The sequence below is a fragment of the Gallinula chloropus genome, assembly GCF_964237585.1.
Source record: "Gallinula chloropus genome assembly, chromosome: 5".
NCBI classification, from domain to species: domain Eukaryota; kingdom Metazoa; phylum Chordata; class Aves; order Gruiformes; family Rallidae; genus Gallinula; species Gallinula chloropus.
In genome coordinates, this window is record NC_140090.1 from 21,441,151 (window position 1) to 21,467,518 (window position 26,368).

The following is a 26,368-nucleotide window of genomic DNA, read 5'->3' on the forward strand; positions in this document are numbered from 1 at the left end:
TGGTTAATCAGGGTAGTTATCCACTGATGTTGCTGGCCTCCCTCAATCCCCACCAACCTCTTGCAGCCCAGCTGCAGGTTCTCTGAATGGCGCCATAGAATATCACAAGCTTAGCAGTGGTAGAAGTCATCAGATGTTAAGCAATCATTTCTTTCAGTGCTATTTAGTGTAATAAAACAAAGAGTAAATTATGATTTGTTGCGTATGAAACCACTTTATCTGAGATTAGATTATGTGATCTTTATTCAGTTTTTATTCTGCATGGTTTGTTGGTTTGTTTCAATTTTAAGAAAAACTATGACCAGTGCTTTGTATTTTGAGAATCAGCATGGTCGTACTATGAAATGTGCCTCTAGAGAAATGGGAAGCAGTGCCACATTGATTGGATCCCGTGATTTTTCCATATGACTGTAAAGATACTTTCAGGGGTAATTTTGTCATCAGGATATTAGGTAAAATCTGGACTTTCATTGTAGACTCTAATTTTACAGAATTTAGGAAAATTAATCTTTGCATCATAGTGACACTGAAGTCCCTTTTCTGGTGGATGCTCATTTATATCATTGTATTCTTGGGGATTTCTAGATTATTTAAGTGAACTTTTGATCCCGGCATGTATTATTTCTATTATTTTGTCATGCCACCCTCCAGTGGCTACTTAATTAGGTTTTTCAGCCTCTACTACTCTTGAGAAGTATCTTCAGGTATTTCTCATAAGCAAACACAAAATTTCCTTTTGATAAATTAAAAGATATGATCAAGGGAGTCCCAAACTGTATTTGGATTTGCTAGAAAGAGACAGGTGTGAAATGTTCAAAATAGCCCATTGAGGTATTTCTAGTTTATTATGGGGATATTGTTGACTGTGAAGAACACTTAAAAATCAGGAAAATTAGTTGAGTTGGAAGATTGTAGGATAGTATCTAGTAGTTAAGACTGTTTTCCTTAAAATGAGGAGCTATTCCAATTATTCTTTCTTTACAGTGTTGGGTTTAGACTTAGTTCTTTAGATACACACACGAAACACCAAACTAATAATCGTTTGCAAATTTCAGCCATATCTTTATTTTCTTTTAGAATGACCAGGTCCTCCAGGGTTTTTCAGTCGACAAAGGAGAATTTACCTGTCCCCTCTGTAGGCAGTTTGCTAACAGTGTTCTTCCTTGCTATCCTGGAAACAACGTGGAAAGAAGCCTCTGGCAAAGTCACAGTAACAAGTGTATGCAAGATCTAGTACAAGAGGTGGAAGATCTTCAAGAACAGCTGGGAACTTTCCCAGTAAGCATCAGTGTAAGGCAGAAAGATCCTTGTTAATTTGCCTCTACCTTTGAGTTTTTACATTATGTTGCATTTGTGACCTCTTAGAAACTCATCAACCTGCGAAACTTCATTTTCTTCTCATGTGGAAGAAAGCATAATATTTTTTTCATATCAAGAAATTAAAAATGCTTACAGCAGTTATTGCACTGCCTACTAAAAATAAAAAAGCTGTGAGGAAATGTGATTAAGAGGTTTTTTTAGAGTACTCTTTCACTTCTCTCCATAGTAATTTACAGAGTTATGTAATGAATTTATCCTTTTTTACAATGTAAAACCAGCAATATCCTTGAAACTGGAAGTTATTGAGAGAATGTGTGTTAACGTTTTAAGGTATGGATTATTTGGTTTACAGAAAGAGCAGTTTGCAGATGCTCACGTATTGCAAAGCTTCATGAGGTTTTCCTGAATGACAGAATTCATTTTACTAAATTTTGCTAGCATTTCAGGCTTGGTGGAGCTGCTTTGTGTTATTTTTGTGTGCTTGTGCAAATGTGCTTTAATGCAAATATACATTAAAGTAATGCAAGCATTTAAATTCTTGAATGCAGATAGACAAAACAGTGATGTTTTCACATTCAGAAGAAATCAGAATAACTTTCAGAATATTGTAACCCTTCTGAGAGACAAAATGTTGGCTTTTATGCGTATTTTCTCATAACCTGCAAACATGATTTTATAAATATAAGTGTGCTACACTTTGTAATCAGCTATTGTGTTTCCTCAGGTAAAATTAACTAATCTTCTGTTGTGTCTTTGTTCATAGTCTGAAACCAATCTGAGTAAAGAAATGGAATCTGTAATGAAAGATATAAAAAGTACCACTCAGAAGAAGTATACAGATTATAGTAAAAGTCCTGGATCACCTGACAATGATTTTCTGTTCATGTATTCAGTAGCCAGGTGGGTATATTTTTTATTTTTATGGTTTTTTTTCTCATGTGGTTCCCACTAAGGATATTGCTCACCAGATAGTTTTCTTCTTTCCATCCTCTTTTTGTGTACTTAGTACATTGATGTAACATTCTCTGATTTTCATATGCAGGTATACACGAGGTGGAAAGATGTGCTTTTCAGTTCATTTTTATCATGCTCAGCAGTGGTGCAACACCTGGAGAAAACTTTGTATTCTGCTTGTTTCATTTTCTTTATTCAAGGTTTTGCTTTCCATAAATTAAAAATTTATGTTGAATTTATTTTTCTACCTTCCTTTCCCAAACTGTCAAATCTTCTCTACTACTGTTTAGCGGAACAAGATTATTTCTGTATCACTGCCACATTGCTGGGTTTTAAATCACAGCATGTTTTTAATCTTTCCATCAGACATTAGTTTTCTTTACTTAAATAGGGATCATAGAAGGAGAACTTTCTACATCAGCAACCAGGAATCTCTCTTCACATCAGTAAGACTTTTAAAAATACGGTAAAGCTACCAGCATTTTCTGTTGTGTTTGATTCCAGCTACATAGCTGTCGGTGTCACAGCCACCACCTCCAAGAAAATCAAACAGTCCCTCTTTCCATCTATGTCATTCATGTTAAGATGCTCTGAGTGCCTAATCTGTTCAGATTTACTGTAAGGCAGATTTCCTGTAAGAAGAAATTGAAATACTCATTAAGCAAGTAATTTTCAAAACTCTGACATACTGAGGCCTGCCCAGAAAGCGCTGACTGCAGAGAAAGTGCAAGCATGCGACTGATGCCATCCAGTAGCATTTGTTTTTTACCAGTTACATAAACTCTGGTTGTTGAGTGCCTTTGATATGTAAGCAGTGGAAATATTCATGACTTGGCTTGGCTGGACTCTGAATAATCAAATCTAAGGCTCAGCTTTTGACAGAAAGTTGGACCATCTGATCTCCAGAATTCCATTCAAACCTAGATGATCGTATAATTCTATTACATTGAATATTATCTGCTTTCTTTAGCTGTGCCTTCACAGAATCACAGAATGATAAGGTTAGAAGTCTCTCCTAGATTAAGAAGAGCAATTATATTTTATACCTAAGAAGTTAAAAGATTATTTTGTGTTACTTTAAGTGGTATATGCTATGTAAAGATAAATAATGTTGAAATTTATAGCAATGATGCGTTTGGTCAATACAATTTAACATGCTTCTAAAAACAGAGGACTCAAAATCAATATTGTATATAGAAAAGTATGATTATGTGTAACTAACTCAACATACCATGTAAGGCACAAAAATGGTGTTTTAATGTATTTCTTGGTGTAATGGTGCATAATTTAAAAATACAAGCTAAACATATTTTAAATATACCTGTATTTCATAATTTGTATATTAACACCCTAAGCCAAATATTTTTGTTTTCATTCCAAGAGTTAAAAATACCTCAAACCATAATAACATTTCATTGCTGCTTGCATTGCTGGAGAGAGAAATCATGGTTGGCCACCAGGATTAGGATCTGCCACCAGTACTTTTCTTGTTAGGTTACTGGTGTAAGCAATTTTCCATTTATCCATGGCTGAACTCTTTCAGGTGATGGATCCAGCCTTCCATATTGTTACTATCGGATCACTTGTGAGGGTGCCTGGTGGATCAGCTACAAATAGTTTTGTTTAATTTTAAGTATCCAAACAATGGACTAACCATGAATTAAGTTACAGGCTGAAGTAGCTTGCTTTCTGGAAGTTACTCTTGTCATTCAGCCTGTTTTTTCCTTATATCCATACAGTTCTTTTTGAGGTAATGATATACTTATCAACCTTTGAGTATTTCTAGTTTCGTGTATTCTGCAACTTCATTGGTTTTGGTCAGGCCACCTACTGCTGTTGTGCATTTCTTCCTGGTACTTAATCTAACACACAGATAAAGTGGTCAAGATGGTAAGTAGCTCCTGTTTAAACAAGCAGTTGAATGCAATGGTATTGTTACTGAGTCCATCTATTTGCAAGCAAATTAAACACTCTTAATCTTCTTAAGTCATGTTCCATTTTCAATCAGGAAAATGACATCATCTGCAGTCTTTTTAAAAGCTGCTAGTTTGCAGCTGGAGGCCAGCTTTGATGTGGATTTCTGCACGCTGGAACAGGAATACTACCGGTTAAATAACATGTAGCCGTTGTCCCAGCTTATCCTTTCCGCTTCAAGAAAATGGGAACTTACTTTCCTTACTTCGCTTTCACTCACCCAGACAGATGTCACTGGTAACAGAGAAAAGAAATTACAAGCAAATTCTCTACCACCTAGTGGGAGAGCTAGCCCCTGCCTGTTTTCCTAGCAAAAGAGGCACTTGGGGTCTTGGCATCCAGATTTGCGTGCACAGCTGGAGGAGCAGATCCCTTCCCTGCAGCCTTACCTTGTTAAATATATGCCATTTTTGTATGCATCCCTCTGTGGCTTCACTGACATTTATGAGATTAGTATAGTGTGTCATTCACAGATCGCATGTGCTGAGCTTTTAATTTTGCTAGCTTCACATTGCTGACTGTCACACATGGCAGTATCTTGGAGGGCAGTTTCTGTATCATGGAGCAATAGGTCTCATGATTTTGTTGGCTTTGTAAGCAAAGCCTCTGGTTTTGCTGTCAGCTCTGTGTAGACTACCACAAGAACCTTGTGTTCTTTCCTTTCAGTCTGTGTCCTGGTGTCTGGGATTTTTTCCACATGTAAGTTGTCTCCGTAAAGTGAAGTGGAAAAAATGGTAGTGCTTACCTTGATCCTTCTGCCCAGTAGAAATAGGAGATCCATCCAAATATGTTCTCTTTATGGAACGGGCATTGCATTTTGACTTCCCCCTACTTAGTCTTGATAGAATTCTGAGAAATAAGTAATCACCCTCCCCGAATGTGTTCCTTTGATGAAAGCCCACAAAAAAGCATGAAGTAGGGCTGCTTTTTAATCAAGAGTCAGTACAGCTGAGCAAAATCCATCTCAGTTTTTTTTCTGTGAGTGAGGAAGATAAAGCCAGTGTTCTACAAAATTTGTAGTTCAAATGAATGACGCAAAGATTTCTAGATAGAGGAAACAGTCACTCATATAGATTTTCTTTCTCCTTTTCTTCCCTTCATGTTGAGGGGGCTGACATAGCAAAGACCATGCTTCCAGAGACCACTCTGTGTTCCACTTTTCTATCAGATGCCCCAGATTTTTCTTCGTTGATGGAAAAATAGGAATTGAGAGCTCTGCTGCTCCTCAATAGAGGGCAGATGGCATTCAGATCCTCAAGGTAGAAGGGAGACTTGCAAAAATTATTTAGGGCTGTACCTGATGTAAACATTTTATAAAGGACCAAAGACTTTTGGTCTCAGAAAATATTCTTTCTCTACTGTGCACTTTTATGCCAAAGTTTAGGTATGTTTTGAATGAGATGTCTTAGAGGCAAAGGCTAATACCTTTCCGAGCAAGCAGAACTTGGGGGCAGTGAAGGAGTGTGGGAGGTGAGAGTTGGTATGGTATTTGTGATGGAGTTACATGTTTCCAGAAGTCTCTCTCCTTGCATTCCATGTAGTAAAAACTACTATGCAACACCTCATGCATATCAAGACGAGTTATTTCAGAATTGTCTCCAAGGTTTGTTTATAAAATTGTACATATTTCTTGGTGAAAGGGAAATGTAAAATTCTAGATGTAGAAAACTCTTAGACATTCAGATAGTGGTTTTGATGTAAATCTTAATTATCTTGGTTTTAATGGAAGGCTGCCACTAATTTTGTTCTACAAATTAGTTGTCAGAAGGTTTGTAGAAATAAAACATACTGGTTTCCTTCATATTGCCAAGATGAACTAGCACATGCTGATTTACAGTTGCTATTTTGTCTACTAATATGAAATCCCCGTACTTGCTTTCTTGCTGGTAGCTTTTTAGAAGTTCAGTGAGCACTGCAAATCGCCTGAAGAGTGGAAAATTCCCCTGTCACACAGATGCCCTTATCAGCAGCAACCAGATGGAGCTCTGAGCAGGCACATTATCAATGTTAAATTGCCTTTCCTGAGTAGAGAGGATTAAAGCATTCCTTCAGAAATGGGTGGCATAAGCTGAAAACTTAGGGATAGTAGTATTCTGAAATGTTACTATTTTAAAAACATAAGAAAGTATCTTAACAAACACTGCATATCAAAAATGTGTTATTCTTTCAAGCTGATGGAGCTGAATTCCTTAAAAAAATTTTTTTTGAATAATTGTCCTGTAGTTTCTTCTGAAATGTGCGTGGGTGTTCTTAGCTTAGATACCATATGTGCCAAAAATTCTAGAATAGATTTTAATATGTATTCACTTGGATTACATTGAACCCAAAATTCTTTGAATTTTAGTTAAAGGACAAAATATGTTTAGACTGAGCTTTATTATTATTATTATTAAAATTCCAGAACAGAATTATACTCCCTTACTTAATTGAAGGAATGCATATTGACTTATTAAAACAAACTCTTGGAGCACATAACGTTAAATAGTTTGCTCCAAGTCTTGGGGGTGAAAAGATAATGCAGTACTGAAACATCCAATTCCCAAGTTAAACAATGCTATTGAATTTGGCCTAAACAATCGGTGCCTAAGTATCAGATTACAATAATACTAAGAATGCAAACATCAATATGGCATGTAGAGATTTAGTGACACAACTCCTCTTTCATACTGATGAGCTGCAGTGAATACTGGTGTCTCATTTACAATTAACCTCCAAGGCTTTTATTAACTAACTTATCTTTAAAGGTCAGTGCTTCCATTAGAATTTAGACTGTTTTCATATCTAGTTACTTGATGCCAGATCCATTGTACTGACTGTTTGTTTAAAGCAAAACAAAAGCCCTGCCAATAAAGAGAACGCTTTTAAGACATATCTGATTGATTGAAATTTAGCCAATCTGTGTATTGTCCTTTTAGATTTGTACAGGAGTTCCTGTGGTATCAAGCAGCTTTGTGTGTGTACAGAAAAACAGCCTTGCAACTAATGTTTTATTTTTATCCTTCAATAACAATTGCAGCAGCTCTCTTAATATAGTACTTGCTAAGCAAAGCACTTTACATCACATATGGCAACATCTTTATCAAAGTTTGGTTTATTCTGAGTCATATTTTGGCAGTATCTCACACTGAAGATTAGTTGACCACAGTCTTTTACTTAGTGTACACTAGGGCTTTGTGATGACTCTTTTGTGCCCACAGAAGTTTGAATAACGCTGTTCCATTCAACACTGCTACTTTTTTTTGCAGAACAAACTTGGAACTTGAGCTGGTCCATCGAGGAGGCAATTTATGTTCAGGAGGTGCAAGCACAGCTGGGAAAAGATCATGTTTAAGTAAGTTTTATGTCAATGAATTGTAACAGAAATTATTTAACATATAAAATAAAAATGTCTCATTCTTTTTAACATCTTTAAAAACAAGTTCTTAAAAGAAAAAAGTTGACATGGTTATAAAAATGTTAAAAAGAACGAGACATTTTTATTTAGGAACCTGTCATAGTGAGTCTCTAGGTTTTGTTGCTGTTTTAGAAATCTGAAATCTAGTTTGTGCAACTTATTCATTAGACCTGTTCATTTGTCATGAGTATAATTATTTAGAAATACATTCTCATGGTATGCATGTACTATTTTTTAAATAGTTTCACATTTTTGAGTAAAAGTAGAAGTAAAGCAGGAAAGTTACCCTGGCTGTTGCTAGTAATAGTAAAGAAAGTTCAGTGGGTTTCATTGACGTGTTCTGATTTGTGAAAAGTAGTTTTAAACCATCCTGCACATTGTCACCCCCCCCACCCCATCATTACCACCCTTTACCCAGCAGAGAAAAATCCCTGAAAAATGCATGTTTAATGAACATCACTAAATCACGGCAAATTTAAAGCATCTAATAAGATCAAGAGTCTACAGATAATATCTACTTGGGTTATGATATTTTTAACTGTGTGCTCACCTAGTAAGAATGATGCTTTTTACTCTCTGAATTTTAGCAACTTACTAAATGTGTTACCTGTTTCGCAGGCGTGTTATTTGGAGGACCAAGATGAGCTACTTAAGGTGGAGATTTCAGTTTAGGATACTGAAAGTGAAAAAATTCTAATGCCTTTACACATAATTAGAGTGTACCCCTGTTTTCACATGGCTTTAGTAGCCTCAGAAGATATTTTTAAGTCTTGACATTTTAAAGTGTAGATGAATGTGTGCAAGGAAGTGGCCTGTAATCTGTAAGGTTGTTTTTATCTTACTGATAGTTTTTCAAAGTCAGGAAATTTCAGCTTATCTATAGGATTTATTTTTTTTTAAGATAAGAGAGGAATGAAATACATTCATTACATCTTAAAACACTGTGAAATGTTGGATGCCGTATCAGTATTAAATTTGTGGCATGTACATATTTAAAGGCTATATATATATTATATATGAAAAGATAATGGTTTTGCTCAGGGTGCTTTATCACCAACTAATATCAGTAATTGCTGAAAGATTGTGACTTGTCGAGAATGATTGAACCACCTGAGTGCTGGGCAGCTTCCTCTGTGTTCATCTGTACAGCACCATCGCTTCTCTTTGAACTATCAGCTTGACACGAAGGGAGGAACTTCCTCACAGTTGTTTTTTGTTTGTTTGGGGTTTCTTAAGAAAAAAACCCATTAAGCTGAGGCCTGGAAGCTGACACTAAGTGGATTGTATCATAAGTTACGTAACTTTTTTCTTATACTTACCACATCATCCTTTCCGCTTTATCTTGCATAAAGAAGGGATCTTACATACTTTTTATGCCTTTGCTGACAGCCTGTAAAAAGATCAGTCAGGATTTTTAATACATATTCCTCAAGTCTTGAAATGCATAGAAAATACTGTAATCATGGGAGAAATTTATTTTTGGAGGATTACAAAATTGAAAGTGATACATGGAAAGTGTATCTTCTCCTGCAGAATTGGCTAATGCTGGATGATGCTTCAGCAAGACAAGACAAACTTAAGTCCTGTTTAAATTAATGTCTCATACTTACCTATTTTTCCAACACTTAGACTGTTTTGCCAGTAAAACTATGTGTCTGAGAAAATGCATGAATGCTGTCTGTTCATCAAAACAGATTACTGAAACAAACTTACAGAAAGTTGAAGATACTTCTCACACTTGAGAAGTATGGAAATTAGCAAAGAGCTTCACGTGAGGTCATATCAACTATTGCTTTTAAAAATACACAGGTTTTTACAAAATCTAAAATTTTATGAAACTCCTGACTTTTTGGTAGCAGCAAATCTGCTGTAAAACTGTGCATTAGTTGTCTACATAAAAAGTAAAATAGCCCAGTAAAGACAACTTTGTTTTACATCTTTTACTTCAGAATTGTGTATATATTTAGACAATATTTTTTTCCTATGATGTGATTCAGCTCATTTTATATACTTGCACATGAGGAGTTTATCTGAAGTTGGTCTTCCTGTAATTGAAAAATGTGTTCATGATATTTTTTAACATGATAACATTTATCAATTTATATCTTTGTTTTCTATTTATAATACATGCTAATGGGGTTCTCCTAGAATAGACCTGTACAGAAGTTCCATTTAGTAGTATTATAGTTAGTGTTGGACATTAGGCTAAACATGACTTGTGGGGGCAAAATTGCTTTTTCATATATAGCAGAGGTTGGTTTCAGTAAACCATTATGTAATTGTATGGGTTTCCTTCATTGCCCCTTCCATATTGATGCATTTAGAAACAAAAAATTGCAGTTCTTTAGATACATGTTCTAGAATAGATGTTACAATCTTTCCATAGTCATTTCTTTTTCCATGAAGTAATCCTGTTTTTCATGTTGCCCTTAAAACATACCTTCAGCTTCTTAATTGTCTTATGCAGTGAGGAAAGATTGATTTTAAAAATCTATACCCTATCTAGAACATAAATACTGTTTTGTTGCCTTGTACAGTATTGCACAGATTTTTAAATGTCATTCATGTCGGGTCCAGCAGAAGTAATTAAAATAGCACCCGTTCGTGGTTTTCTTAGGTGTGAGATAATGAGGGGTGTCCCCTGTGATTAACCACACCACTCTGCATTAGTCTTGTAAGGACTGCAGAGTTTGGTGTTGGATACTGCAGAAAACAGAATGCGCTGTCCCGGGTGAGCTGTTACAGCGGCAGGCGGCAGGGAAGGTGGTGGGAACAAATAGGTCAAGAGCTGTTTTAGTAGATTGCACCATGAGGGCAGCTGCTCTGGGGAAGTAAAATTAGGAGTGATTAATGTAGCTGTTAGTGTCAGTGATGGAGTCTGCGAGAAGAATGGTGAAGAAAATCTGGCTGTAAAATTGCCACTCTAACCCTTAAAGTTTAGTATGTGTGTTACTAACAGGTGAGCAACCAAAAAATGCAAGTAGAGTCCTGTTTACTTACTGCTTAAAAATCAAGACCTGTTCCAAGGACCATGTTAGAGTTTTAGAGTCTATGGCCCTGAAAATTCTCTTAACTTTAGGGGATAATTAGTATAAACAACAATTTACAATTCTACAGGACTCATTTCTCTGTTTTATAAAGTTTAAGAGATGCAATGTTTTGCTTTTTGTTTTCTTTGATTTGTATTTATAGAACAGTTTAAGAACATAATGTCAAGGCTGAATAATTAGTGCTTCTCTTCACAACTTTTCTGTCTCTAACTTGTTTGTACTCTTTTCCTCCATTACTCTGGTAACCTTGCAATGGTGGGTGAACAATTCCACAAAATTTTAAAAAGTTAATGAATTTAACTTTTAGTTAATTTATTATTTAGGCCTTCCTTCCTTTCAACATTTAAATAGTTCTTCCTTTCTTCCTAGCCACTTTCTTTTCCTTTTTTTTTCTTTTTTTTTTTCCCTATTCCTTTTGTAATATGGATAGGATTAGGGGTTTTGGAGGAGGATTAAATAGTCTATCACCTTGACCTCTGGCTCCATTCTCCTTGTAGAGGAGCTCCTTATCCTTACAGTTCCCACAGATAGCAGAGCCTGGTACTTCAGCATCAACTGTATTAATTGGAAAGGACATTAATTTACAAGTGGGCATCAAAAAAGTATTTAAGACATAAATTAACTTCTGCGATGGTTCTACCCATTAAGAACTGTATCCCACTATGGGTTTTTATGTTTTCCCTACACACACTTGTTTATTAGTGCCCATCCATTTGTACTAACTAACTGCTTGTCCATTTGTAATAAAGCAGGTTTTCTCACCAGTGGGTAATCCTATTTCCTAAAAAGCTTGGTATGCCATTCATACCTAGCATGGGTGAGGCAAATAACGTTACAATTCTGTTGCTAAAGATGATTTCATACACTGGCAAGCTCAGTGTTAAGGATAATTAGCTGCTTCGCCAGCAATTAAGGCTTAAGATTTTGTAGAGACTATTCATGTCTTAATGCCTTAACAGGCTTTTCCTGACCATCACAATTATTTTTTTCTTCACTGATTCCAATCTACTGGATCAGTGATGAAAGGGAAGATGCTGTCAGCAGGGCTTTGCAGCTGCTGTTGCTAAGTGGACTATATAAATCTCTACAAGTAGAAAAAAAACTTACCAATCTCCTTGTTAACAACCAGGTCCCATCTGGTTCTATCAAGTGGGTTTTGTTATAAACTCATTCTTCTTGATAGGCACAGCAGACTTTGGAGAAGAGGGGCATAGTGTGTCTAGTCTGGTAAGGTCTTCGCACAGGACTTGAGACGAGGATGTTGTCAGTTCCTCTTGCAGTGAACTGCTGTGTCACTGCATTTTGTGGTCTTTTGACATTGTAAATATGAATACTGACTTAGAGGATGAAAAAGAAGACTGGATCAAAATAGCAGAGATTTTCATGACATGTTGTTTATGTCCTAAAACATACTCACAAGAGAGACCATTAATAAACAAATCATCTCATCATCCACAAGCAAAGCAGACTGCTAGTTCCTTAATTTACTTGGTTGTCATTATTAAAGCACGTTGCTATACATTGTGGAAGAGGAATTAATTTCAGAAAAAATACTCTGATTTAACTGGCGATTTGAGAGTTTGTAGTCAGTAGACTTGAAAAAGGAAGGAAAAAAGCAGTAGAACTCATGTAGAAATTTGGGATCACTTTAACAAACCAAGATTACCAGTGACACCAAAGCTTACACCTGCTTGTAACTTCCTGAATCACTTATTTCTGTCAGTCCAGCACAGCATTTTTCATGTTATGCTGTTCATCTATCAAATCACTATCTGTTAATCTATCAAATTGCTCTCTTTTCATCTATCAAATTGATATCTGTTCATCTCTCTGAATTTAGTTGTCTTTTGTGCTGTGCATACTCTGCTAGACATGAAAAGAGCTGTGAAATCACCTTTATAGATTCCAGCTTTACGCAGTTTGGCACAGCAGAATGTTTTTGAGAGTTTTGTCACCATCTGTAAAATCAGTGTAATAGATAATGCAGCTGCACATGCTAGTGGAGGCAGTATGGATGTGTAGACAAAATACCAGCTATCTTTTTGTTTTATGAGAGGAGTGGTATTGGGACACTTCCTCTAATACCTTCAGTCCCAGCACAAACAGAGGGTCTTGTGCTTTTGAAAGTACTAGTTCCAACTGAGTGTATTTTTCCTCTCTCACAGTGGGACAGCCCTGAGAAGTTGAGCTGATATAGTCTAGCCTGGAGAAAAGGCAACTGAGGGGAGAGACACATTATTGCTCTCTACAGCTATCTGAAAGGAGGTTGTAGCCAGTCTCTTCTGCCAAGTAACAACCAATAGGATGAGAGGAAATGGCCCAGGTTGCACCAGGGGAGGTTGTTTGGGTGTTAGGTAAAATGTCTGCACCAAAAGGGTTGTCAGGCATTGGAACAGGCTGCCCAGGGAAGTGGTTGTGTCACCATCCCTGGAGGTATTTGAAAGACATGGCAGATGTGATGCTTAGGGACATGGTTTATTGGTGGGCTTGGTGGTGCTAGGTTAATGGTTGGACATGAGGTCTTTACCAGCCAAAACAATTCTATGATTCTGAAGGAAGAGTTGCAAGGAAATGTACCAGGAGCAGCAATGTATGGAACAATAGATTTATTTTCTTAATTTTTAGAAACAGAATTAGGAATGTTAATCAGAGCTAAAGCTAATGTCTGACTACTAATCTATATGATTCTGTTAGTGTTTTGTATAATCTTTGCAAGTATTCTGTTAAAAGACCATCTGAATAAGCTGGGGGAATTGAGACAGCACTGAATCATAGAATCACAGACTGATTTGGGTTGGAAGGGACCTCAAAGATCATCTAGTTCTAACTAGGGACACCCTCCAGTAAACCACATTGCCCAAAGCCCCATCCAACCTGTCCTTGAACACTGCCAGGGGTGGGGCTTCCACAGCCTCTCTGGGCAACCTGTGCCAGTTCCATTGCTTCAGTGTAGGTAATACTTGAGTTATATGAACATGTTTTAAAAACAATAATAGTCTTGTCCACTTAAACAGCTAACTCTTAGACTCCTGCCAGGCCACTGAGAACTTGCAGCAATAAGTTGTATTGCACATTCAAATTTTGTGGTTTTCATGTGTATTCCCTTTAACTGGATGCAGCCTGTGTTAAATATTATGAAGTTACCAGGAGAGGAGGACCATATTCAAATTCTTTTTACTGTTTACTTCTCCTGAACTTCTATCAATAAACCTGGAATTCTTTTTGCTGTAATTTCATAATTATAATTCTCTATTTTTCTTGCTGTTGTGCTTTGTAAAATTTCATTCTTCCATGAAATTTTGTTAAGAATGTTATTTTGGATCCTGTCTTTCCCACTTCAAAAGGTGGACTGTTTTGGAGAGAACTGGCCATAAGATACACATGGCAGTGGAGGGGTTTAGGATGCCTGGTGGGAACAGGACCTTCCTTTCCATTCTGAATAAGGCTAGTCAAGGCTGCTGTTGGTGGGCCATTGGCATCTTAACGTTTTGCTCCTGCTAGTTTCTTTTAAAAATAACACGTCTATTTGAAAGCTTCTAAGTAAGGTATAGGAAAATGGTAGGATGTTACGTGTTTCATGTTTACGTTTGGAATGCATTTACACAAATGCCTGTATCATTTTGGCCCAAGGCAGGTTTCTTCCAGTCCCTCAAGCATAAGATTTTGGTGAAACACAGAGAAAGTGCCAGTTCTAGATGTTCAGTGCTCTGGTCTTTTCCTTGGTTTTCTCCTATACTCCATAATCCTGGTAAATTTGAGATAAAATAATTGGAGTCACTGTGGTATAAAACAGCAAAATAATTGTGAATAAACCCTTGCGTCTTCCTCTGGCTAGTCCTTAGATTTTGCTAATTGTTAGAAATCTCTTTCACAGAAATGTGAATGCAGAACCAACAGACATATCAGAACTCAGTTTTAGGAAGCTGGAAGGTGGGAGCCATCAGGCTGTTCAGATTGCAGCATTCCCTTAGGGTGCAGTGTTATTCCTTGGTTGCCCCGGGGTCTGGAGGTGCTGCGTTGACTTAGAGAGCATCTTAGTATTTTTAAGTCAGTTCATAAAAAATGATCCATAACAGGTCATTGCACCCATTCCTTGCTACCTACTCTCTATGCATTTACATGTTAAACACGTGTTGTGAAGGGTCAATAGCTGCCTTAATTGCAAAGAAAAAGCATTGTCTTAGAAGAGTGCTAACCTGGATTTTCCTCTCCAGATTGAGTCAGTGTTATAATGTGTCTTGTTTCCGTCGATGTTATGCACTTGGAGACTACAAATAAATACTCCTGTGCTAGAATTTGAGGCTTGCCTGCTTAATTTCATATTAGTGAAAGCTCAGGGAAAAAGCTATTAAAGGAACAGAAGGTTAATTAATTATGTTAAGCTTTTTTTTTTTCCCCCATAGTTTCCTATTTCTATTTGAGGCAAGGAGTGTTCAGAAAAACATGACATTCCTTTTAGCGGCAGTGGAGAGGCAAGAGGGAAGGAATGGGTACTTGCATGGGTTTCATTCCAAATAAAACCATACTGGAGGGAGTTTTGTAGTATTTGATGAAGTATCAATACATTTTTCAGGGTTTTGAAGTTTGTCAGCAAAGCAGTGTTTTGCTAGAATCTCTTGCCAGGAGAAAAGATGACTTATTTTGTCCTCATTGACTGTTTTTATTCAGGAAGCAGGTGACAGCAATCAATTCCAATGCCATCTACATCTCCAATTATTTTACAAACCCGGGGAGCTAATTACAGCCCTCAGGCTCTGGCAGTCAGCTGACTTCATCATGCGACTTTTTTGGCCATTGCATACCTCTGAGTAATTGTCTATTTATGGAAAATAAATTAATAGCTGCTATTCCTACTTAAGAAAGAGGACCTGCGAGCAAGTGTGGAGGTTGAGCAAGTGGGTTGTGGAGAGAAGAGAGATGAAGAGAATCAGAAGCAAAAGGATCACTTGAAAGAATGAGGGGGAGGGGGGAAGATGATGGCTAGGTTCTAAGGGCAAAAATTTAAATTAAAATAAAAGGGAGGAAGGAAACAGGATCCCAGAAAATTGAACAGGAGAACCAAGAAAGGCAAAAAGTAGTGAGATAAAGTGTGAAAGGAGGGAAAAAGTGAGCAAAATCAAGGGAATATATTTTAATATAAGCCTCTGCTGATTAAAAAATGTATTTTTCCAAAACTGTAACTGTAATAAACACAGAAGTGAAATCTGAGTCCCTGATAGCCCCTGATCTACCGTTGCAGGGGGGTTGGACTCGAGCTTTAAAGGTCCCATCCAACCCGAAGCATTCCATGTTTCTTACTGCACATGCCTTTCTGAAAATCCTGCCGGCATAGACGATGCCTGTCGCTGTGGCTCCCTAAGGGCAGAAAGGATTAGATGTCAGTTTTAGTTGTGCTGATCATGTGGTTCATAGAGAAAAGAAAACTAGGCATTTTAACATACTGCAGTAATGTGCATGAGTACTGAAATAACCATCATTTGTTCAAAAGGGCTTTGACCCAGTGGATGTACAGCTTTTGAACTGATGACTGTCAGCAAACTTTACCTGCAGGTTGTACAGACAAATCTCTGCTGTTACAGAGACCATTCCTGCTTTAGTGTCACTGTGCTGGGGTCAGGAGCTTGGTTGGTTTATTTCCTCTTCCAAAGGTTACTTACAAACTAACCTCATGAAAGCAGAAGTAATAGCAACCTTTTAAGGATGAAGAGCCAAAGTAGTCCTGCTATAGGCCAGAACTTGGAGCAAGTTTAGGTTAATTTCATGTATGTTGTGCACAGAACTTAGATGTGAAAGAGAGAAATAAAAGCTGTGTGTTAAAAGTGTATCAGTCTCTGTTTAGAAGATGTTTAGGAAGTCACAGCTTCTGGTTTGTGCCAGAAAGGGAAGTGAGAGGAGAATGAAACCTTAGCAATGTACAGCATATGAAACAGGATTTTTTAAAAGACCTATAATTAAGTACATGGAGCTGGCATTTTATGAGCATTAAAACAACTGAGATCTGGTCAAACCTTTCTGAACACCCTTTCTTTGGTTTAGAATTTCATGAGAGAAAAAATAAATCATACATATGCATGCATATGTTCACTACCTTCTTTGAAATCTATCTTCTCTTCAAGACATTTGAAGAAAAATTAATGGATAATGAAAATATGCTTGTTCAGGGTAGTAGCTTATTTGGAATGAAATGACAAACTTTTCAGAATCTTTTAAAATAAATTATGGAAACTCAATGTAAAATACTTCATGTTCTTGTATATAATAATCAGTAATCTGTCCTCTTCACCTTTCAGATCAGTTGTTCCACGTGTTGGCCATGCACATGCGCCTCTACAGTATAGACTCTGCATACAATCCCTGGAGAAAACTAACTCAGCCGATGCAGGATAAAAATTCAGAGCAAGTATTTTAATTTTCCAAATACTACTTTTACCTTGTGAAAGAAGCATCCTTACAGAGGGACTCTGGGTAACTTTCTGTCTTAATTTAAACTTTCCCTGAGGTAGGCTGATGAACGTAACATCAGAAAATTGTACGTATGTATTTGTAAAAATAGATTTTCAAATTTCTTTTACGTAAAATCTGGTGTATTCCAGTTTTCAGTTAAAGCTTAAATTCACCATGTGCAAGTGTAAGTACATTCAAATTTAATAGTATTGGGTAAGTGGATAAGTGCACTGCTGTGCCTGGTATGGATGCTAGACAAAATGTACATCAAGAGTAGGGTCCTAAACAGTTTATTGAAAGTTGGGTAATGCCAAATAGCTGTTAACAACGATAACATAAGTAGGCACTCACATAACATATGTGAGGTATAATTTCATTTTAAGATAGAAATTTTCATCATGCTTGCTTTTCACCTGGGTCTGCTTTTAGAATATTAACCTGGCATACACAGTTGTACAAGGATTAACAGTATCATAAGTGGAACCATGTTTCTGTGTTCTACAAGGACTCATCTTCCTACCTGACTTTAGACCCTTCACTTTTCAGATTCTACTTTGACAGTGAGAGGAGAGGTTTCTTGCCTAAAACCAGATAATTAATTTTCCTCATAAGAAAACATTTTTTTCCTCCCATCTTGGCACCTTGAGCACCTTCCTTATAACTAAGTTCTCCAGTTTGTAGCTTGCAGTAATGGTGAAAAGACTGTCTTTATATTGCCCATCCAGCTGTGTATTTGTCAGTGTTTGTTTCTAGGAGCCTGAGGTGGAAAGCATCAGGGGGTTTCAGAAATTGATCTAGGGTAGTGATGCCACAATCCTAATCCACAATTTAGAAAAAAATACAGAAATGATTGTGATTGCTTCTAGTTTTAGATTATACTGTTTGTCCTCTTGGACCCAGATCCAACATAAGATTATTGCAGTAATTAAAGTAGATAACAGACTAAGTTATACATTGTTGGCAGAACAAAGCATCAGGAGTTTTATAACCTGAAACTGTGTGTTAATCAGCGTGCATTCAGACTGCTTCGGGAGTCTCTTCTCCATGGGATTCTGCCCTGACCTAGACTAAGCAGTGGAACAAGGTTAATAAATTTGGTGTATGGTTGACTGAGTTATACCAGACAAAGTGAAGATCATGCTGATAGGCTGTTGACAGGCCGAATAGCTGTGGGCCTGATCACGCACTTCTCATTTTGGTAATTGAAGAGCTTGCTGGCTTTGGAAGCAGCTGTTAACAGAGGGGCTGCTTTTAATGCACAGACAACTTTTTTCCCAGACTCGATGGAGTTCACCATGCGTTGGTCATACAAATGTTACATGGCTGCAAGTTAGATTTCACGAGGCAATAATTTGAATTGATTAGAAATGAATGGTACTGTAGACTGTAATGGCTTGCTTTGCAGTGCGTGGTGCATGCTGGGAATGCATCTGAGCAGCTCTCTTTTTTGTGCTGATCTTCAGGATTTCTTGGTAGACTTGCTGATACCAGTTTGGCACTAAGTCCTAAATGGTTGAGGAAGCTGTAACTGAGAGATCGTCTCTTCTGCCATGAAATAGTTTGCTGTTGAGATGCACAGATGCAATCAAGCTGGAATTTTTTTGCTCGCTCCTTGGAATGTTTTTCCTGCCTTAGTCAGCAGGCTCCACAAAACTGCACAGGAGGCAACATGGGGACATGTTCTTAATGTATAAAGTGGAGCATAAGATGAATACCTATAATTATGTTTTGGAAACTTTAAGTAGTAGTTTCACTTGAAGGTGGCATTCACAGGATTCGTGTGTCTGATCTAATTGCCCACTTCTTAGTCATGCAGTCTTCTGAGAAATGCAGAATAGCAATTTTTTTTCAGGTACAGGAAAGAGTGCTTAGAGCAATTGAATGTGATATCCTGCTGTAAACTGAAGAAGATTAGGATGATGGTGGAGAAATAACCACTGCCGATTTTAGGTGTGGACAGCACTCTGCCATTTCAAAGTTAACCAAGTAATCCAAATCATCAGCCTGACCAATACCTGAGACCTTAAGCAAAGACTTGTAGGAAAAAAAGTCAGGAAGATGAAAAGTTCTATGTTATCCCACTATATCGCTCTTAATGTCAGAAAGTCACAGGAGCAAAATACCTTTAAACCATCATGCCATGTTTTTCTATTTAATTTTTACTTAAAATTATTATTTCAGTTGAAAGCAGTTTTCTAGAAAACTTAGTTTTTAAAAAGATAATTTTCAAAACTAAAATAAATACTCTGTGGAATGCCAGTGCCCTTGCTGTTCTTTTCTCCCTTATTTAAGTGTAGGTATTTTAAAGATACAGAAATATTTGCAATTTGAACTACCAAGGTATAAAGCTCACAATCCTTTTCCACAACCCAGCTATCATCATTCATACACCATGCCTTATATTTCATGTGTCCGGAACAGCTGATGAAAGTAATTTGTAGAGACTCTCGTAGAATTGAGCTACTTGCTTGGTGTGTCATCTTCTACAACTGCCTAGATTGCTCCATAGTTGAAAATGGAAAGGTAGGAAGGAGCAGGTGCAGTCACACCAAGCTAAAATAGGAATAAGGAAATTTTAGAGCAAGAAGATATCCTATCAAAAAGGGCATAAATAACGTGAACAGTTTGAAGGCGGTGGGAGTAGGGGAAGTTAAACTGAGAATGAGCCTTTCTCCTGTGCAGTCCATGTTGTCAAATTTAATATGCACGTGGTCCCACAGGCTGTGCTTAAGCAAATTGTTCTACTAGGGACAGATTTGGTTTCAATGGTGATCAAATAAACAATTACTGTGGTGTAAGCGGGGAATAATAGCTTCTGGCAGGGGGCAGAGAAGGAGCAGCTGGAGGCATAATTACTAAACCCAGATGTGAATTTAATGGACTAGTCCAAATAGTCAGAGTTCTAGGAACAGCAAACCTGAAACAAAGGGAGATACTGTTTTTTAAATTTACATCTCTAAGGCGTCTGAAACTTTTGTGTCTGTTTTGACAGACAGAATGTGTTGGCAGAATGACTCAGAAAGGCCTGAAGGATCTTTGCAGCAGATACACTTGAGGGGGTGGGATGGGCACAGACTAAGTGATAACTGAAATGCTGAAATGTACTGGGTTGTCATTACTACAGTGCTTCTCCTGTAGTGATGTGATGTTTTGTTGTAAGCTAGATTGCTTTGGTGATTATTTATAGTGCCATACTGGGGCAAGAAACCGCAGCACAGGAATGAGAATGAGCAGCTAGCAGCTGTGTGTGGGAACCTCTGAAGTCACATCTCCATCACAGAAATTGTTGTGAAATGGGAAAAAGAAAACAGTTTTAATGAAGATAGAACAAAGCAGAGAGTAGGATGATGAGACAGTGAGGTTTGGTTAAGGTTTGTGCAAGAGGTGGTAAAAACAAAGACATGCTGCAAGAGGACTTAGGTGATCTAATCAATAAACACACAAATCAATCCTGAAACACTGAAGTCCAGGGATATACGTTACAATACAGAGGTTTTGACAATAGTGCCAGCTTCAGGAGTACTTGCTCTTGGCTGTTTCTTCCTTCCCCTGTTCCGTAGTTCACAATCATCTTCAGCTCTGCTGACGTAAGTTGAGCAGGCTGCATCATGAACAAAGTCAAGGAACTGATCCATGTTTTTAAAAAGGGTAGTTTGAGTAAGTTGGGGGACAGGTGACAATGGGAGTGCTGGGGGCACAGTGGTGAAGGAGAGAATGGGAGATGCCCGATGTTAGTACTGTTGGTGCAGTCTTGTGTTGTGTAATGAGAAAAACTGACCTGCTGTAGAATCTGCTCTGACACAATGAAGAGCAAATATGAAATTCTGATTATATCCTGGAGCATAGCCAGAATAAATAATGGGAATCTACTTTCTTATCATGAACATCAGAAGCTGTGTATTGCTCTGACCTTTCTGCAGGCTGGAATTTGTGGGCTGTATTTCTCATCCTGTAAGTTCTGAAGAGAATATGAATTTGTCCTGGTTGATCAATGCTCTGTTTAGATGTATCCATATCCATGTGTCTCAGGTTTTCTCTATCTGACAGTTCAGAGAGATGTGGGGCTCAAAACTTCCACCTCATTTATTGAACTTCTAACTTTATAATCACTTGGTTATCACAAAACATACATTAAGTGTCTCTAGCTGAGAGAAGAGGGGAAGGGGACCATATATGTAGAGAAAGGCCATAAGCAAATGCTGCTTGTTACAGAGGAGAACAAAATTTTTGGTTCCTCTGTATCATTGCCAAAGAAGTAATTCCCATATAACCTCTATCAGGAGGAGGTTGCCGAATACAGAGGCAGAGTTGCTCAGCTTTCTGTGATAGACAGCCCTGGAATTGGCACAGGGGGAGGTGCAGCCCAATTACCTTGGGCAGGAGGAGAGGAGAGCTTAGTTCCACAAAGAAAGCAAAGCCGTGCATTTTCCATTTTGGTATGTGTTTATGTTGCACAGTGTGGTTTCTTTCCACCTCCCCCTCCCTTTTTTAATGGATACAGCATACAACTGTAATCCACTGGACACATTTTATATTACTTTGGTCCCATCTGAGGTTATACTGCTTTCATTTTATTCAGTGCTTCCGTGGTACAATTTTTGGTAAGGTCAGATTTATCAAACGTTTGCATATGCAGTGAGGATTAACAGGGTGGGCAATTCCCATAAAACACATTTCTAAACACATTTCTAAACACATTGTATAAATTCAGCTTCAGTGTCCTAAGGAAGAAGACGTTGCTTAGGCTCTTAACAAATGACAGAGCAGTTTTCAAGTGCTTCATGTGCAGCAGTACTTGATATAAATGGAAGCAGCATACCCAAACCCCTGACATTTAATGTTGCTTTACTTCTCCAATGCATATGAAATGCATAAATTAGACCAATAACTCAGTCCTGCCTATGAAAACGAGTTTATTTTTGATGTTGCCATCATTCACTGTATTCTGGATATATAAGAGTATTTCTTACTTTTGTCAGAACCGGTACTTGCCCTGATTGTTACCTGACTATTAAATGATACTGGTGTTTTTGGCCCTGTTGCAAAGAGGTGTTTAACTAAATGTGACCAGAGGGGGTTAATTTTCCTTTTGTCTTAATGTTATTCCAAATTATTTTTTCCACAAATTTACCTATAAATTAAAAAATTAAAGGTGAGAAGTAATTTAAGAGATGTCCATGGTTTTAAAGCCATTACATAATGAGGGTTGGTCTAAAACTCAGTGTCATAGGTCATAACATAGAAGTAACTGCAGGTAAAAGTAGAATTCGAAAGACTTACTGAGGTCGGCATCTTCATTGCCTGTGTAATTTTGAAAATGAGACTTGGTAGTGTGATACAATTTTTTTGCCCTTTGTCATCTTTAGAATTCAGTATACTGATTCTAAAAGCATTTGGGTTTTGTTTAGGAGGCTCCCATATATAAATAGGTGCTTTTATGTTTGTTACAGTGTTTTAAAACAATCATTTTATGACATGATTAATTATAGCAACAGGCATGATGGATCGTATTTATTCTGTAGCTGTTGGAGCTCCTTAATTCAAAAGGACCACCAATCCATTTGTGCTCATTCTCACAATTGACCGTAAGCTTTAACCATTTAATAAAATTATTGCTTCAGAATGTGCCTTACTGAGCTGGGAGGGAAGGGAAGGAGAGCAGTTAGAAAGTATAGAGTTGGCTGGCACACCTAATATCACCCAAAGTGTTCTTTTCATGCTCCTTTTAATATAACTGCTGCTGGGTGTTATAATTGGTGTCAGAGATTACTCCTAGCAGTGCCTTTTGTAGAGAGAAGCCTGAGTTTCATGAAACCAGTACCTGTGAAGAGGTCTCCTTCCAAAACTAGCATCATGTTTGTGTGCCTTAAGAAACTGGATGGATCCCCCAATCTATTAGAAGGCACTAAGGACATATCCCACCACACATGGACAACCTTTTCCAGCACACGGTATGTCAGCTCTGTGTGTGATAGATGGCACTGAGGAGAGAGTTGGTGCCCTCATAGAAACATCAGCTGAGCTAATGGACTAGCCAGTGCTACTCCAGTGAGTTGGATCAGAAGAGTTTGGTGCTCTTGGAAGAGAGGTGGTAATTGGATCCAACCATTACTCTGAAATGGCAGAGCTGAGACGGAAGGTGGCTTAAATGTCTTGTCTGTGTGTTTCTTGCCTCCCATCTGATTCTCTTTGTAAAGAAATTTGGGCACATGCTGCAGGGCTTCAGAAAGCCTCACAGGAAAACTCTAGGGTCCACAGTGTCTCGTAGAACAACTAAAAGGAGGCGAGCAAGGCAGTGTTTTTGGGGGTGGGTCTTAACAAGGCTGTATGTCTATTTTCAATACAACTATCTGGTACTTCTTTGGTTGTGGTTTACCTGCAAGACAGTTAAGATTGCTGGAACAAAGCGTGAAGCTAACTTTGGAACTGTAGCAGGTGGATGTATTTTGAGTTCCTGACATGCTCAAGTGTATTTTATGGAGGGCCCGGCGACAGCTACATAGCATAGAGTCCTGTAGCTGCCCTAAGTAAAGTGAAGCACCGACCAGATGGAGGGAGAATAGTTCTTCCTGCAGCTTCTGACAGTGAGAAGAATGCCAGAAGAGATGAAAAAAAGGTGAAAAAGCCTAAGGAAGGATAGAAAGCAAGTGCCCTTGCAGAAGGACAGCATGGCAATGGAAAGGACCTCAGGAGCATGTGATGCTTTCCTTTGCAACATTTGCATCCCTTTGAATGCTGCTGTTGAGGACTGCTTTCCATGGGAGATTGATTCAAGGTCAGTTAGACTAGGGCATCCCCACCATACAGCTCTGGTGGTAGTAGCATGGATAAATATCTCAAACATCTCCTCAGTTACTCTGTTGGCATTCAGCAGCCAACCAGGTAGCACCACCACTGTGTGGGAATGGGAACAGGAACCCAAACAGCGCTTTCTTTTGTGCATGTTGCAGAAGGGGAAGGGTGACAATGCAGGATGCAGATTGCCTTATACTTGCTGCTCTTGCTTGACATCATCTTCACACTCTGTATCCATTAAAGACAGGAGAATTATTTTTTTTGCCATTTTGACTTGGGTGTTAAGCCTACAGACATTTAGTTGGAATATTGTTGGGCATTGCTGTACAAAGCTAGAAAAAATACTACCTCCTTATCTGCAAACATACACTGCATTTAAGACTTCAAGGTGGCGTGATGTCATTCTGTGAATCTGAACAGCTCAGAAGTTTGCAGTCTCTCCTTACGTGCTTACATGCTGTCCTAGCCTTATGGGGGCTAATACAGGCTCTGTGTGAAGTTGCATAACCTGCCCATGATGGCTGCAGGAATCTTCATTTCCTCACACAGAGGAACACAATACCTCTTCTGATGTCTCAATGGTTTCCAATAGGAGCAATCCCTGTAACCTTGAGGTAGTGTGAGGGTTTGTTGCTGTTACAGCACGATCATATGTATGTATACTTGTGCAATGCCACGCTTTGAAAATCACTGTGCTACTATGCAGGGTGTTTCCTTAGAATGTAAGTTTTGAAAGGGAAATATTGAATGTTCCTTGAGTCCATACATAGAAATAACTAGTTTAGGCAGTTTTGGAAAGTTTTAAAGTACTTTAACAAGAATCAGGTACCTAAACGATGACTTTTTCCTGAGTTACAATCCATTAGTAACGTTAGGTAACACTGCGATCCGTTAGGTTTTAAAATGGATCCATTAACGAATTGTCAGGGATTTGGCTTCTGTAAGCTTGATATCAAACGTCATGTTGTTTAAAATAAAAGGGCAAAATAAAATATGGAATTTAAAAATGGATTTATAGTATCAGAAGTTATTTTCTTTGGGTTTTCTTTCCAGGCTGATAAGTGAAGAGCTGCCAGAAGTTCCTGTGCTTTACAGAGATGTCTCATCTCTCTTGCTTATCCAGATTTTAACCATGCCTCAGCCATTGCACAAAGGTATGTTGGAAAAATATGTGTATTTAGATGATTATGCATATGAGGCTGCGTTCATTGTGATTTCCAGGATGGTAAATCATAGCTTGTCTTCTGTGTATTGTAAAATAATGTTTCTGCCTTATCTACAGAAGGTGGCATTGAACAGAGGGGTTTTGTGTGGGTTGACAGGCTTATCTGTGTCCCCTGTCTTCTCACCTTATCAGTCAGCCTATTCAGTAAAGATACAAGAACTGAGCAAAAACTCTTTTTGTTCTTTTTGCTTAGAGGGGAAGCTCAGTACTTGAAGTTGAACTGAGTGCCTAAGGGGAAAGATTGTAATTCAGTTTGAATTTCAGGGTTTAAATTGCAGCAGTCTTACATAATAGGAGGTCATATATGAAGATGATAATTGCTGTACTGAAGCAGCTTTGATAGAGACACCATGTAGTATAATTGGGGATAAATACTAAATATATTTTTCCTTACCAAAATCATTTTGAAATGAGAACGAACAAGTATCTTCTTACTACTTCACTGACCACAGAGTACCTGCTTTGGGGTCTGTGGAATTTTTGAGACCTCTGGAATTTTGGTAAATTGTGACTAAGTAAATAGAGGAACTGTTCTGCTCTTGATGCCTATGACTAACTTAAACTAGAGTAGAAACTCTGTTTCCACTTCAGAGTTGTTCAGTCATCACTACTCAATGTCCAAATTCAGCTCCAGTGACTCTGTGCTTATCTGTTAAGGTTGTTGGCTGTGTGTTTTCGATTCCAGGTCCATGTTTATGGGTTAAGTATGTCCAGTAAATTTTTAGAATATGAAAATAACGGGAGAATAAAATAGTGTAAAAACATAAACTTTTTTTTATTTTAAACTGAAGTTTAACTAAAATTAACTTTTATTGGAAAGACGGTAAACAAGTTTCATGAGACTAACTTCTGAAACACAGGGAAAGGAATGGTGAAGCCAAAGTGCTCTTTCTGTAGTTTGTGGAACTACACTGAAGGAAGGACTGAAAACCACCATTTATGAAAGTATAACTGATCCTAGGAAAGGCAACATTCAATTAATAGTAAGGCATCCTGTGGGCGATGCGACGTGTCAGGTGCATGTTTTGCCTTTGCTCTTAGGTTTAGTGTACGTTGCAGTTGAAAGGGAAATGGCAAGTGGCAGGAAGATGGTGACTGTAACCATTTCAAATCTATGAAGCATTAAATTGGAAACCAGCTGCCATTTATCTTTCTAATATTTGCTTCATCAAAATTGTTTGGCAGAATAAAAAGGTTTCTGTGACTCTTTGT

The 26,368-nt window shown here is 37.9% G+C and overlaps 1 protein-coding gene across 1 annotated transcript in view; it reads left to right on the top strand.

Moving 5' to 3' along the window:
- The window catches only part of UBR3 (ubiquitin protein ligase E3 component n-recognin 3), a gene marked incomplete at its 5' end in the record, with an annotated part of 108,858 nt that overhangs the window by 67,369 nt on the left and 15,121 nt on the right, over positions 1-26,368 (top strand). The window contains 5 exons of the mRNA XM_084265134.1: positions 1,078-1,278; positions 2,084-2,220; positions 7,494-7,579; positions 16,983-17,092; positions 25,001-25,085. Coding sequence (XP_084121260.1) covers positions 1,078-1,278; positions 2,084-2,220; positions 7,494-7,579; positions 16,983-17,092; positions 25,001-25,085 — 619 coding nt within the window. The remainder of the gene's footprint in view (positions 1-1,077; positions 1,279-2,083; positions 2,221-7,493; positions 7,580-16,982; positions 17,093-25,000; positions 25,086-26,368) is intronic.